The sequence below is a fragment of the Leptopilina boulardi genome, unplaced genomic scaffold (assembly GCF_019393585.1).
Source record: "Leptopilina boulardi isolate dan_hultmark-lab unplaced genomic scaffold, ZJU_Lbou_2.1 LbouV2_273, whole genome shotgun sequence".
Taxonomy (NCBI): domain Eukaryota; kingdom Metazoa; phylum Arthropoda; class Insecta; order Hymenoptera; family Figitidae; genus Leptopilina; species Leptopilina boulardi.
The window spans coordinates 2,856,733-2,873,470 of record NW_026137833.1 but is presented as its reverse complement, the minus strand read 5'-3'; the positions used below and the strand labels follow the sequence as shown (position 1 = coordinate 2,873,470).

At 30.8% G+C, this 16,738-nt stretch overlaps 1 protein-coding gene across 3 annotated transcripts in view; it reads left to right on the top strand.

Annotated features, from left to right (window-relative positions):
• The window catches only part of LOC127281559 (muscle-specific protein 300 kDa), a 175,545-nt gene that overhangs the window by 4,483 nt on the left and 154,324 nt on the right, over nucleotides 1-16,738 (top strand). For all 3 annotated transcript variants that reach the window (XM_051305306.1, XM_051305305.1, XM_051305304.1), the window contains exons 2-3: nucleotides 2,825-3,249; nucleotides 4,913-5,144. In XM_051305306.1, coding sequence (XP_051161263.1) covers nucleotides 2,875-3,249; nucleotides 4,913-5,144 — 607 coding nt within the window. In that variant the 5' untranslated portion in view covers nucleotides 2,825-2,874. The remainder of the gene's footprint in view (nucleotides 1-2,824; nucleotides 3,250-4,912; nucleotides 5,145-16,738) is intronic.

The following is a 16,738-nucleotide window of genomic DNA, read 5'->3' as shown; positions in this document are numbered from 1 at the left end:
GACTAAATTTAGACGGCCTACACTCGGTATCCGGCCAAAATGCTTGGGAGCGTCGGACTCTTTTGAACTGAAAATTCGTGATCCAAAAAATGACATTGGTAATTTTAATGATAGAATATATAATTTATTTTTTTTTATTGAGAAAGTTAATTTCACTAGAAATGGATTTTTAATTTATAGCTCGAAATAATAATTATAGATTTCTCCATTGAATACTAAATTACGGATTTTTTTATTTTTCGTTTAAATTTAATATCAGGTGTACTTGTCACATTGAATGCGTATGTCACAGGACACACGTACGCATATATGCGATATATATTCACCTATTTCTATATAGAAAATTTGGCCTAAAGCCACACAGACACACACAAATGAATTTTATATATATATATATATATTCACTGTCATTAGGCGACCCAGAGTTACAATCTACCTAATTGACTTTTACTACTCGCACCCTTTTTGTCTACACTAGAAATAAAAATAAATACACATTACAAACATTTGTCTAGTGAAGGGAAAATATCCGATTAGTATGGACCACATTAAATACAAAACAGGTGTCAATAAAAATACACTTATTCTAATGTATTGTAAGTGCTACTTTTTGTTAATGAAAAAATTAAATCATTTTGATCGTAATCTAAGTTAAATATTTCGCAGTGTCTCAGTAGACTTTCAGCAAGTTGCAGACTGAAGAAAATTTGTTGAGGCTGAAAACTTTTAGAGGATTGCAGTCTAATGAAAGTTTGTTGAGACTTTGCAAACTTTTATCAGATTACAATCTGAAGAAGATAAAACTTTGCAAAAACATTCAACGGATTACAGTCTGAAGAAAGTTTGATGAAACTCTGCAAACTTTTAACAGATAACGGTCTAAAGAATGTTTAGACTCTTCCAACTTTTAGCAGATTTTAGTCTAAAGAAAGTCTAAAGACTCTGCAACAGTTTTTGTAGTTACAGACGATACAATTTGAATTGAAACTCCGAAATTTATACTAAATGCTGGAAACAAAATCTCAATTTTCTTTTGAAAGGAAACTGTTATTGAAAAAATGTGTATTGAAACCAATTTGGATTTATGGAATTCAACTATGGAGAACTGCTAGTAATGCTAACAGCATTATTTATTGATTCCAATCTAAAACATTAAGATTGTACAAGCTGCGTAGTATGTTTCCAATAAAGTGGATTCATCGTGATCTAGAAGACAGTAAGTGTTGACAGTGTAATGATAGTTAGAAATCGGCCGGTAAATATTTGTACTAAATATTATCGCGCGTCGATAAACATGTTACCGACCGCGGAGCACAAAGACATAGTACCCGATTTCCCCGCGAGGGCCGCATCGCCAAAGCTCACATATAGCGATCGGCTATATAAGCTTCGCTCTCGCTGAGGATCGTCACTCTTCCATAAACTCGTTAGGACCACTCATTAAAAATCCTAAACTCAATCTAGAATCGAAGAGACTTCTACTTCTATCCATAATTCGACCAGCAATAACCTATTGCATCGGCACCTGGGGTTCTGCGGCTGATACTCACATTGATAAAATTCAAGACATTCAAAACAAACTACTAAGATTAATAACAAACGCTCCTTGGTTTGTTACCAATGCTTAATTTCATAAAAATTTAAAAATTCCCACCATACGCAAATATGGTCGTGATTTGGCCCTAAAACTGTTTAATCAAGTTGAAAATCATGAAAACAAGATTCTTCAAAACATACTTACATATAATCCTAAAGACTGCCGTCCTCGACGCCGGCGCCCTCGCATAGTAGAAATACTTGACGAGGGTCTACAATAATTTCTAAATAGACCATCTTCAAGGATCCAAATTTTCTTCAATATTCGATATCAAGGGTAAAGATGCTAAAGCATCAACCTAAATATTTATTAGAGATCAAAAGCAAAGATCGTCACTCTTGTGCTACATGGAGTCCGGGTGGGTCTTACCCACCTAACTAGGAGTTTTACTCCGCAAATCTTTGTAGAGAGTTTCACTCTCGTTCGTCGGGTTTTACCCGTTGAACATTATATCGGTTTTATGTGTTAATAATGTATAGTAACGAATTGTAATATAATGTATCGCGATGTAAAGTAACGTAATGTATAGTAAAGAATTGTAAAGTAACGTATCGCGATAGACGCCGACAATCGTTGTGTGAAAACGACTTCCGGGATTTATCTGTACGCCTGTACATTTTCGTCACCTGTAAATACCGTTGTAAATGAATAATTTGTTTCAGTTTGTAATTAACCCGTTATTATTGTTATTATTTTTTTCGCAAAAAGAAATTTACTGCTTAGCAAAATCTCTGCTGTGAGGTTTTTGCAATTTATGTTAATTTGTTATTTGATTTATTCATTAGAATAGATTGAGCAAATAAAAATGGAGTTAAATGAAAAAAAAAGACTGCAAACTTTGAACGAATTAGAGTCTTAAGAAACTATAGGTACTGATACACTGCAAACTGTTAGCGGATTACAACCTGAAGAAAGTTTGCTAAAACTCTGCGAAAGTTTTATCGGATTACAGTCTTAAGAAAGTTTATTGAGGCTCTACAGAGTTTCAGCGAACTAAATTCTAAAGAAAGTTTCAAACGTCAATTTTTTTGACCTTTTGTAGAAATTTCTGTGAACCCTTTAGCAAAAAAATTCTACCACTCTACTATTTAATAACTCTAGATTTAGCTTTAAAAACCTAAAATACATTAAGAATTTAGAATTAATTAATTATTACGTGCATTATTTAAAATTTTGAAAAAGTTTTCATATGTATTAATAAATTCTGTCAACGTTTTCTGATTTCAGTGATGAGAGTTGAGTATCGAGGTGATGCGAGGATATCTGAATAATAAAAGATGTCACAACATCCACCAAGAGGACCTGGGGGTTACGGAGCCCCTGGAAGTTGGAATACAAGACCAAGTGCCCCAAGTCCTTTTCGGCCAGCATCGCCCTATAATCCAATATCCTCCTCACCTAATCCATTTCAATCTCATGGATCACGACCACGTGGTCCATCAACTCATGCTCGTCCAATGTCCCCTGTGACATATTTGGGATCGATGCATCCAATGAGTCCCGTTCCCATTGGAATGCCCATTTCACCGGGAATGTCACCGGTTTTTGGTTGTCCATCACCTAGTTACATTCAGTGTCCAAGACCCCGATGGCCTTCGCCCATTTCGTCAGGAAACGCAGCGCCCAGGCCCTATATACCAACTCAAATACAGGTAATTATATATCATTTTACAATATTTATTTTTTTTCAAATAAGATTTGATGAATTTATTACTGGTTATTTTTTATGATTAGTAGGAATGTATTTTTTTTTTGATTTAGTTAACAAAAAACACAATTGTTTTCTTTTATATTAATTATTATAAAGGTTTCATGGCTTCTGCCTCAGAAATTGGAGGTTTTGGAAATTCTTAGTTGATTCTTAGTTGTTTGTTGATCCAAAATGTATTAGCGGCCTATTTGAAGAGATTCTAGAAAATGTCAGTTTGATTAGTAGGTTTATGATTTTTGAGCTAGCTGGAGTTACAATTTACAACTTAGGTGTCAATTTCCCTAATAGAAAATCTTTGATTAGGAATAGTAACGGATATTTCAGGATGTTCCTAATTAACCCTTTAAGGACCAAATGTACAAAAATTTTGCCTAAAGTTTGGCAATTTTTTAAACCAACTAAATGCATTAAGAAAAAATTGGCAATATACGTTTCTTATGGTCCAGGAACCGCTCTTTCAAGTGGTGCATCTAAAAAAAAACGTAAATTTAAAATTAAACAAATTGCAGATAATTATTTATAAAAAAACATGAATTTTCAAGGTTTTTTTTTACTTAAGAATTTTTTTTGGCAATGTACCATTTTAAAATATCTTCCCGAGGTACAAATATCGCATCCAAAAAGGTTCAACCTTTAACATGGTAGCATAGACTTAAAAAAAACTAAATGTCTAAATAATATTGTTAATTAAAGTTGAGATTTTAATAACAAATACGCAGCTATTGTCAAATAATTTTAAAACTCATCGGATTCACTTGAAAATCGTTACTCGGGGGTTTTCTGGGTCGCTGATTACGAATCTGAAGTCGATTTTTAAAAATTCAAAATGGCGGATCTAATATGGCGGACGAAAAATTAAAAATTCATCGGATTCACTCGAAAAGAGAAACCCCGAGTAACGATTTTCGAGTGAATCTGATGAATTTTTAATATTGACGTCCGCCATATTGAATTTTTGAAAATCGACTTCAGATTCGTAATCAGCGACCCCGAAAACTCCCGAGTAACTCTTTTCGAGTGAATCGGATGAATTTATAATTTTTCGTCCGCCATATTGGATCCGCCATTTTGAATTTTTAAAAATCGACTTTAGATTCGTAATCAGCGACCCTGAAAACCCTCGAGTAACTCTTTTCGAGTGAATCCGATGAGTTTTAAAATTATTTGATTACAACTGTATTGACATTGAAATACTCCTCGGTATAGAATGTTAGGTTATAAATTAGATAAGTCTTAGGGATAGGTTAAGCACAAGGACTTAAACGGGCTTAAAATTAAGCTCTGCTGACCTCGATTCTTTTCGTGTTTTTCTATTTTCGGTTGATATGTGTTCCAAAACCCATAACAATAGTTTTTCTTTTTTTCCATTTATGAAATAATTTTCTCTTGACATATTTGTAATATCTGTTGCATTATCGAATAAAACATAATTATAGTACTTTCAAATAAATTTAGAATTACTTTATTTTGTAAATGGATTTTTTTTGTTTAAACCTTATTAAGGATTTAAGTCATTGGAACATTATACCTTTTTTTTATTGAACTATTATAATTATATTGTTGATTATAAATTTCACTTTAATTTCCATAAAATATCACTATAGAGTCCTCTGGGAAGTGGAACAACATCTCCCATACCTTGTGGACCACCGGAATACCTCATTGCCCCATACAGACCAGGGGAATATGAATATGTTGGTGTTCCATTAGATCCTAATCAAGGTGGAGAAGAAGATGATTCTGGACCCAGTACCGCCGAAATTATTGCCAGTCAAAGTCAAGATTATGTCGACGAAAAGCTTGCCGAATATCAAGCGACGATTCATCAATTACAAGGTAAGTGAACCTTTTGCTATTTTTAACTCACATCTAGAAATACGATCTCTAAACCTTTATTTTCATAAGGAAAATTGTGTACATTTGTTATAATACTGTTTTATCAAAGCTTGAAGATAAAAATAAGAATAAACCAGTCTAGGAATATGAATCATTTATAAAAAAGTATCATGTGAGAAGGTTTGAACAATCAAAAATAAAAGTGATGTATCTATTTTGAAAACAAGAGGTGTTAAAAGTACCATTAGGAGACGTTAAAACTGTCACAAAATGCTTTCTGAACATCTAAACAGTGAAGTAGAGTTCATTATAAAGTTAAAAATACTTTCAAAAATATAGGGGAATGGATCACATGCATAAGAAATATAATGAAAATGAATATATAAATGGCATTCAAAGGTTAAAAGCCAAAGTTAAAAGTTTTAAAAAGTCAAGTTCATTTGAAGGATGTTTTTTTTTGAGGCAATAAATTATTATTTTTGTTTTGTATTTGTTAAACATTTAAGAAAACTTTACTTCTCGAAGCTGATTTTTATTACAATTCACAAAATTACCCTGACATATAATGTTCCTGATTGATGTTCAATTAATTTTAATAAGTATTATTCTGAGACATTTCGAAATTTATTTCCAAGCCAATCAATGTTTATCCGAATCTCAATTTGTAGGTATATATTTAACTCAAGAAAAAATTCTTTCCGGGATCATTTCAAATCAATCCGTTTCATTACGAGGCTGAATTTTAATTCTTTGCAATTTTTAAATTTTCTTCAAAATGAATGCAATCAATTCGAAGCTAAATTTCAATTCTTTTATATTTTGAAATTTAATTCTAAATCAATCCGAAGCTAAATTTTAATCCATTTATCGTGACCATTTGCGAACTCTATAGATGCATAAAAAAGACTCGTTCCACCGAATTGTATGACCGTTATAATAGCATTGAAAAATATTACTTTACTCATTACGATAAAAATGTCGACGTAAAAAAATTTTAATTTAAACTAATCTTTCTGAAAATACTTATACTTTAAGGTTTTTGAGGTCGCTGAACTCAACTGAAGTTTTTCTTAATTTAGACTAAATTTTTTGATTTAACTACCACAAAAACTCCTAAGTAAACATGTTTAGCCAAATTAATTAAATTAACAAATTTTTTTAGTTGACATTTTGAATTTTTAAATTTTAACCAACTTTTTGGATTCAGAAACCCCAAAAAAGCCTGAGTAAGCATTTTTAGTTAAATAAGTTAAATTAATAAATTTTTTTATCTAAGATTTTGAAGTTTTTAATTTTGACCAATAATTTGTATTCATCGACCCTAGAAACCCCGAAATAAACATTTTCAAGTTAAATTACTCTAATTGAAAATACTTTTGATTTATCCTTTTAAATTCTAAAATTTCATTCATTCGGATTGATTTGCAATAAAATTTCAGGATTTAAAAGAATTAAAATTCATTTTCGGATTACCTAAAATAGATTTAATCGGAAAGAATTTTTAGTTGAGTCAAATACAAATTTAGATTTAGTTAAAAACAGGATAACCTTTTTTTCTCCATACAACTATAAATACAAAGTTTCGTTTATTTTTCTCTATTTTATAATATAGCCAATTATATCAATGTAAGATGACGCTAATCATTTTCATAAAACATAAAAATGATAATAAAAAAAAAGCATTGGAATCGAAAACTCTTTCATAATATCGTAAAAATTTAAATTTTAAATGAAAAAAAAGAAACGATTCATTTTTGTGAAACTGCAACACACTAAATATGCAAATTTTGTTATATACATTATACAAAAACCAGTTTTTTATATATATATGAATATCGTATTTGCTCCACAGAAATAATAGCATGTAAATAACACCGAACCGCTAACCAATTGCATAAAAGGAAGAACTTGAGAGAATTTAGTTTGTTTATCCGTTATATATCTCACCAAATGATTACAGTTTCTTTTAATTTAGTTCTTTTTAATTTTTTTTCCCACTGGCTTTTATTTGTACTACTAAAATTTTTTCAGTGTGAATTTCAGTTATATTTAATTGTAAAATTTCACTGATCTTCAGTAAAAACCACTAATTCTCAATGAAAACTAATTTAAATGAAAAGCAACTGATTTGACATCAGTGACTTTTTATTACCGATTCAAATTTACAGTGTAACTACTTCTAGACAGTATAGAAAATTATAGTAAATTTATTCACTTTTGCAATGTTTTACTATATTGACAAACTCATTTTATTTACAGTATTTTGCAAACAATGATTCTCTATAAATTAATTCACAATGAATAAAAATGGATTGAGATTGTTTTATATCTTCCAAATCAAGGAAACCCCAGAGGCTTCCTATTTAAAAAAAATTACAATCTTCCTTGAACCACATTCTTCTTCTTCTTCTGAGAAGAAATATATATTATATTATGCCGAAGGGTAGAAGTTGTTATAAATAAAAAATAATAAAAAAAATATATGTACTTAAGTGTGGTCTTTGACACACATTTACTAAACGGATATATATATACATGACCGTAAATTGCGTAAGTTTAGATCGCGTATGAATGTAATAGTCATATGTACATCGTCACATGTTACAATATGTACTAGACTCGTATAATCACATGATTCCCGCGCTCATTGCGTTTAGTTGTCTATGCAGGGAAATAGAATAGAAATCCGCGAGACAGCGGCCTATGTGTTTATAAATAGCCGTGACGAGCATCTGCTTCAGCCATTCACATTCGCTTCCTTCCTCTTCAAAGAAATCACCTTTTTGTCATATTTTATTTCTTTATTAATAATATCGTTCATTAATCACTTTTAAGCTTCATTGAAAAAATTAATAAATATTAAAAATAAGGGAATTATTTTCTTATTAACAATCTTTTTCTGAAAATACATGTATAAATTAATTTCCGCGTTTAAAAACAAATTCGGTGATTAAATTTTCAAAAAAATGAAAGAATTTTTCAAAATAATCCAGCTGAAAATATTTACTTGATTTCCGCCTGGATTGTTTCAAATATCCACATGAATTTCTAATTCAATCGGATTTTCTCAGTTGGGAAATTGGATTTTTTTGCGAAACTCACTACTAAGGGATTTTTTGGATCTTTAATTACGAATCTGATATTAAATTTGGATTAAGCAACCCTAAAAACCTCCAGAGTAACAAATTTTAAGCAAATGTGATCTTTGATTTTCAATCTTTTTTGCAATACTTGTTATCTTTGTTTATGCTGTTGCTAATTAACAAACGAAAAATGGGATAATACTTAGAATCTCTTGAAGAGGATCTGAGGTAAAAATTCTCATGTCTAACTTATTTTTTAAAATTTTAATTAAGCTGAAATAATTAGCGTTCGGATTTACCCCGGCTGACCCTAATTATAATGATTATGTAGAAAGTTGCAGGTTTTTTAAAAATATTGAAAAAGTAATTACAAAAAATAACTCAATATTATGAATGGCCGTTGAATAGACGTCAATGAGACGTCTAGAATAGATTAGAAAAACCTTGAATACAGAAAAAACGCTAGATAAATTTTGTTGCGGATAATTTTGACCAATGCTATTTCACATAGACAATAGCGCCCCCAACTAGGATAAAATTTGTTGCAGTTAATTTTTATACCGATTTTGAGGTAAAAATTCTACTTTTTTTTAGTGTGATAATTTTACCTGCAAAACCTTATTACTGACGTGACATCAGTCAATCAAATACTGTTTTTAATCTCAGAAAGCAATAATAATCTAATCCCAATTAATACTAAAAAAATTCTTAAGATACATTGTCTTTGATCCAAAAGAACACGAAGTAATTTTAACAAACAAAAATAGTTTTAACAGACAGCTGTTTATTTTCAAGACAATTTCCTCCTCTATAGCCTGTCAATGCGAAAGGGTGCGCAATGATATTTTAGTGATGACAGTTTAAGCTAAAATTGCACTTTCCATTAACTCACCTATAGCTTTGAAATATTAATCAATCCAATACACATAATTTCGAAACTAGATATTTTGAACACTTAAGTAATGTTTGTTCAACAACTAGAAAATATAAATTAATGGTATTTATTATTATAAAATATTGCATACTAATAAATTATTGAATATTTTGTAATGGCAATTGAGTTTATTTAGAAAAAACTTTCGTTTCTTTATTCATGTATGTATTTAGGATAAATGATGAATGAGAAAATTTTATAGACTTTGAATTTTGTCTGAAGTATTTAATGAAGAGAAAGATTTTCAAGTGACATGTAAATATCGACCAAGTAGGTTTATTCTCTTTCTATCATGCAACGCGAATTTGGCGGTCCACATATATACAGTATATATATATATATATATATATATATATATATATGAAGATTGGTAATTTCGAATAGCTTATTTATTTAAGATTTTATACGCTGGTTCTAGGAGGCTGAACGTGAAGCCCGGAGGTGCTTTTTTCGTATATAAGATACCCGATTCTGCTAAAAATAGAAGCCCTGTAGTAATGATTCATCAAGTGTCCAGTGAGGAATTAGATATGTTGCTACGCTCTGGGATATCTAAAAAAGAAATTTTGCAATTTACTATAGCGGACACGCGATTCAGTGTGAAGTATAACTTTACTATATAGCCGAATATCTTGACTGAAACACAGGAAAAACCGTCAGTTTAGGATCAACACATTTACTCAAAGTTGAGAATTGATATTTACAAAGATTGATTTTTACAAATTTTTTTTATTGAAACTCTGAATAATTATTTTTTTTAGATTTAAATAAGATGTAATTTAACCACATTGACTAATTATGTCAAAAATTTTATTTATAGATTTCAATATATTTCGTTTTAGATGATTTAGAAAATTAGCTTTTTCTTCTCTCTATGAGGCACCTGTAAAGAAAATGCTGTCAATTTTTATGAATTGGGGTTAATATATTTATATACAATTTTTTCTACGTTTTGAGAAAAAAGTGGCCCTAAAAAGGGTCCTTTGTTGTGTGGATTTCTTTCTCCCTAAAACGCCAGCTTGCGTTTAACAAGCACAATTACGACAGAGCGTATTTTAGGTTTTGGGTTTCCTTCTTAGATGGGGAAACTGTCCAGAAGAAGAAAGTCCCTGGTTTTTTTTGCATCAGAAGGACCTGTGCATCCTTATTTGTATGCGGGTTGACCTGAAGAAGCTTTAAGGATTTGCCCTTTTAAGCCTCTCCAGTTCCTCCCTGTAAACCGGGCAGGAAATTTTTCCACTTGCAAGGTCCGTTTCGGTCTTCTCCAAGTCGGCACATGTCAAGTACTTGGGATGTTGCACCGGACAGCTTTTCGCGAAATGGCCCTCCCCGCCGCACTTTCGACAGTTATTAGTCCTGTCGCGGCCTTTGCAGGTTCGGGTTGCGTGTCCGTAGACAAGGCACCTGTGACACCTTGTCACTTCCAGATGCGTACGAATTGGTGCGTTTATCCAGCCAATTCGTACTTTTCCCATCTGTAAAAGAGCATCAGTATCCGCCGCAGCAAGACGGACCAGTGCCACCTTTGTTCCACTAAAACGTGGCAAGAGTCGACACGTCATTTCCAAGTCGGACTTGCCTAACTCCTTTTTCAAGGCTGAAAACACGTCATCCTCGGACGTGAATTCGTCGAGATCCTTTATCTCGATGGTCCTTCTATTGACAAGAGCCGTAACCTCAGCAAAGCAGAGGTCAGAGCTCCTGCAAACTTGGAGGTCTCTCCTCCTTTCATAACTACAAGAAGAACCTCCTTCTTTAGAGTTGTTCTGATCCTCAGGACTTCGGTACCAGTCTCTTCTGGCTTCACTGCAGTTTTCATTATAGTAAGGATTTCGGCGTAGGACTCTGTGTTCTTCGCCGATATCTTCACTGCCTCCGTGGTCCTGAGCCTAGAAGGGCGACCCTGAAGCTCTTTATTTTTTTTAGAAGCTTTTTTCTTTTTTGCCTCCTTTTTTTTATTTGTGACGACCCTGAAGTCGTCACCCTTCGCTGGGACTTTACCTGAGGCTACATCAACGTATGTTGGTTTAGGAGCTACCTCCAATTGCACCTCATTAGTTCCATCCAGTAATTGAGGAGTTTGCGCAGGAGCCTCCTTACGCTTAACCGGCTGTCACCGGCTGGGGACTTGCATCTGGGCTAGTTCCATCTCTGCGACGTTTTTTTACCGTCCCTTTGATCATGCAGATCCTTTGCTGCACTGACCTTCAGTACGGGCGTTACAGAATTGGAATTTCGCTGCTCCGGGACTATGAAGTGCTCGGGAATAAAACGCAAGTTATTGCGAATTATATCAAACGCCTTCCCCAAAGCAGCCATTCCTTTTTGAACGCCCTTACTAATGTTTTTTTGCTTCTTACAAGCCTGGCGCATACTCTCCAAGACTTGTGGAATGATCTGAAACTGTTCAGCAACATTCACTTCGAAGCTACTCGACAACTCTTCGTTCCTTCTTTGTTTTTGGCCCCCCCCCAAAATCCGTGGAGCCTGCACCGGCTACCGGTGCTTTCACCCGATCAGAACCAGTGTCGGGATTACCCTCTTCCAAGGTACCCCCTTGGAGTAATTTATTAATATTTGAAATTTCCATATTGTATTTTTCCCGTGAGGTGGGATGTTCGGGCTTATTTGGTCAGGGAACCACCCTGGGTATTGGTTGTCCTTTAGTAAAAGCCCCATCACCACGTCAACGTTAACCAAGAATTTACACGATTCTTGGCAGTGGACAACCATCGGCAGGGAACATTTAATCATATTTATTTTCACAACTAAGCAGGTTATGTGTCAAATACACTGCACATGTTTACATTTTTCATTTGGCATTAGTAGAACTTAGGTGTCTAGTATATTCGAAATTAGTAGGTCTATTTATAAGTCAAAGCAATCATAGGCAATTAGTAAATGCGAATTTCAAATTCACTGGTTACACAAACCGAAATAAATTCAGATTGTTCTTGACTAATTCCATATTTAAAAACCCTGACTAGAAGCAGACTATTTTAGGTTGATTCTGATTCAGTCCGGAATTTTAGAAGAATTATCAGAAGTTTGGAAATCCCTGAGATCTTTTGACGACGCAATCGATTTAAAATCACAATATATTTTTGGAGGAAAGTTTGTGTTGTTTACAATTTCTCTAGCAAAGTCTTTAGTCGTCTCTTGTTTTCTGCAGTCAACGCCAGTCATCTTTGCGATTTTACGAATTATTTAATTGCTTGAATAAAAATTATCTTATTTGAATGAAAATTTCATGCAATTTTAGAAAGATTAAAAAATTTCATATAGCTTGCATGAACTCTCGTCATCAGATCATTTAGAATCGCTCGTTGTCAGTGAGCAATTGCTAGTGTAGTCAGCTAGGGATCTCTTGCAGTCTATAGTCGTCTTTTGCAGACAAATTATTTTCGAAATCTTTTCGGTAAATTTTTTCACTAATTCAGGGTTTATTAAGAAATCAGTGAAATGTTAACCAGAAGATAGTGGGTAAAAATTGCAAACTATAAATTCTGTAGTGGCTATAATGCTCCATATTGGTATAATTTTAGAAAGGAAATATTTTAATTTTGCCAAATTTTAAAACATCTTTTTTATATGATCAAGTACATTATCTGAACTGAACAAATCAATAATAATTTTTAGTCTAAGTAAAATCTCAAAAATGTCCATTATGGTTAATCTAAATCCGTAAAATTTCCACTAAATTAAATTGAAAGTTCATCTTCGTTTTAACAAAAGCTCAGTTATATATTCTGTGTAAATTTTCTGGAATTAGGATGAAAATATATTTTATTTTAAAATAAGAAAAAAATACATTTTTTATCGATTTTCATTGTTTGCTTATAATGTTGCTATGGGAATACATACTGCAAATATATAGCTTTTCGTCCTTAGAAGGCCAAGTTTAGTTGTATTGCTTGTGTCATTTTCAACAAAGATTTTAGAAGTGAATCGTCCAAGTTTTTTTTAATATCATGTTGACATATAAAAAATGGTACTTTAAATGAAGGCACCACAAATGAAATTGAATTTAATTATTCTAATTGTAACCGTTCTGTTTGTGACGTCAATTATTGCTGAAAATGTGAAAATTTATCAAACTAAATGGCTCCATTCATTGGTACATTATTTACGTCAACATTGGAAAATATCTGAAATTTTGGAAGTGTTGAAGCATAATGTACAAATTAAAGAAAAAATTGCATTTAAAATAATTTTTATGATTGGAATAAAAAATATGCAAAATTATACTTTTAGTTATGACAATCGATTATTAAATAAGCCACATTATCGACATTCACAAAGATCAAGTTTAGATTTAACGATTTATTTTGTTGAATATCAAATGGAGACTAGTGAAGTAATTGAAAGATTGGAATTTTCAATTAAACTAAGTGGTAATTTAATTGGTTCAAAATATTTTATGATTGTGACATCGAAAATTTGATAGTATAAATAAATTACAATTATTTGCTTACACTAAAGAAGAGAAAATTAATGTGAAATATGTGTATAGTTATGTGGAAATATTTAATTGTAAAATTACAGTTTTCTTAATTTCTATAAATATTTATATGCAAAACTGACAGTGTAAAAGAATTTTAGTGATATTTTTGCAGTTTTTAATTACAAATATTTTTAGTTTCCCATTTTTTAGAGGTAATATAATTTATTGTTTTCAATTATATCATACAAATTTTATATTCTTATTACGGATAATTATTAATCAAATTGTTTGTAATACTAAGTACTTTATTAAAAAAATTTTCTAACTCAAAGAGGATTTAAATTAATTTCAAATGAAATATTGTAGACAATTTCATTTTACAAATATCTAATTTTCTGAAATTAAAATTATTCTTAGAATAAGGTGATTTTGCTATTGGAAATTTTAGGAAATTTGTTTTATAACTAAATAATCAAACGTTGTAGAAAATAATCAAACAAAATTGAAATTGATTTTAAAAAAGTGTTTTTTTTCGAGATTTAAGACTATAATCATTTGTATATGTCTATTTTAAAAAATAATTTGGAATGTAGAATTTTGTCGAAATAAATTTTCTGCTACATCCTTGACATTTTGCACTGAACCTTCGTGCATATGCAAATGAATAGGTACATTTATAATGTACCTGCACACTTCATATATACGCACGTCACTTAAGTCCGATCATATTAGGGTTATCCACAGAACTTGTATATTCTATGGCTTCAAACTAGAAGCTAAATTATGATATTTCATTTGCTCCATTTCATGAAATCAGATGATTTTGAAAAAACAATCTAGATTTACTTTAAAATTTTATATATATTCTAACGTATTTTTACACTAAGTAATTACTATTAAGTTTAATCTTTATATTTTACTATAATAACTATCAAATATTTTATATTATTAAAATCACTAAACTTTGACTAAATTGGATCTCAAATTCAATCAAAATGGATCGATATTTAGGACTTAATTTTACTTTAATTTAAATCTTAGAAAAATCAAATACCAATGACGGAAAAACAAGTTATTATAAACTGATTTGAACTTTAAATTAAACTGAATTTATAATAATTGAACTAAATAATATTGTAATTGGATATAAATTAGATTTTATTAATATGGATGTGACCATAAACTGTAACTTAAAACACATACTTGAAAAACTATTGAAAACTAAACATGTTGACTCGATGAGCGCTAAATGGCAAGAGAGAGAGTTTGATAACTAAATTCTTAATTCATAGTAAAATTGACACTAGATGACCCAACGATTTTCTTTAATTTTCACCAATCAGAATCATTTTTCTACCTTACTTCTCCCAAAATTCTGAATTACTAATACAAACTAAGCGTCTTTTCCAATGTCAAGCTCGCAATAACTTGAACATTGGAACCCGTCAATAACCGAAATAAATAGCTTCTTTGTTAATTAAACAAAGCCTGCCAACCTAAAACTAACTTAAACTAAATTAATGCAAAATTCAATAAAAATAGAGCGCAAGTATTTCAACTAGGCTTGTGTCAAGTATAGGAAATTCTCAAAATGCGGTAAACAATAAATCGTTATTTATAGCGAAATTCAAAGAACAAGAATTCAAAAGTCTCAATGACCATTGGTGCCATTGTGACGCCAATCACAAAAAATAACGTCACAATATATAAGATATATTCGGGGGTTTTTGGGGTCGATGATTACGAATATGAAATAAAATTTTTAAGAATTCAAAATGATCAAATTTATAATTCTATTGTTACTACTCATGCATTTGTATTAATTTTTTTATAGTTATACCAATTATAGTTAGGGGATTTGAGAATTATCTTATTCCTTTAATAATTACTGTATCTCATATAGCGTTTTCTCCTCTTAATAATATAAGATTATGATTATTATTCTATTCTTTAATTTTATTAATTATAAGAATATTTATTGATCAAGAGGCTGGAACAGGGTTGACAGTTTATCCTCCATTATCATTAATGTATAAGACACTCTGGGGTTTCAACAGATTTAGTAATTTTTTCATTACATTTAAGGGAAGTTTCTTTAATTTTTAGGCTCAATTAATTTTATTTCTACAATTTTAAATATTTGACCAAATTTAATAAGAATAGATAAAATTATATTATTTTGTTGATCAATTCTTTTACAACAATTTTATTATTATTGTCATTACTTGTATTAGAATATTAATTTTTGATCGAAATTTAAATACTTCATGTTATGATCCTATAAGTGGAGGGATCCTGTTTTATACCAACATTTATTTTGATTTTTTGGACATCCTGAAGTTTATATTTTAATTTTACCTGGATTTTGGAATAATTTCTCATATAATTTTTACAGAAGGTGATAAAAAAGTGACTTTTTGGTAGTTTAGGAATAATATATGCAATAGTTTCTATTGTTTGGGGGCATTACATATATATTTACAGTTGGGATAGATGTGGATACTTTTGCTTATTACACATCAGTAACTATAATTATTGCAGTTCCTATAGGAATTAGTAGATTGGCTAAAATAGTAAGAAAAAAATTGATTTTAATATTATTATTGTTCTTATTTCTTTATTTTCTTTAGGTGGGATAATTGGAATTACTTTATCAAATTCTTCAATTAATATTGTTATACATGATACATATTACGTAGTTGCTCATTTTCATTATGTTTTGTCTATAGATGCTATATTTTCTATTATTGGGGGATTCATTTTTTCATATTCATTAATTTGTGGGTTTATAATAAATCCAAAATGATTAAAAGTTAAATTTTTAATTATATTTATTGGTGTAAATTTAATTTTTTTTCCTCAACATTTTTTAGGACTGACAAGTAACATTACCCAATTGTTACTCAACGATTGAGATCGGACTATGGGCATTTTGCACAGAATCGAAAAACATTTGACACGTGTATTTTTATTTTGGCAGACATGATGCTTTAAGGGTTGAAAATGAGGATTTAAATATTTGGATTTTTTATTACCACATATACAATAAAAATCACTATTACACAACAACACCATGAAAAAATCCCGAGTTGGACCTTTATCCTATGTATTTTGATACGCTGAACACGAATCT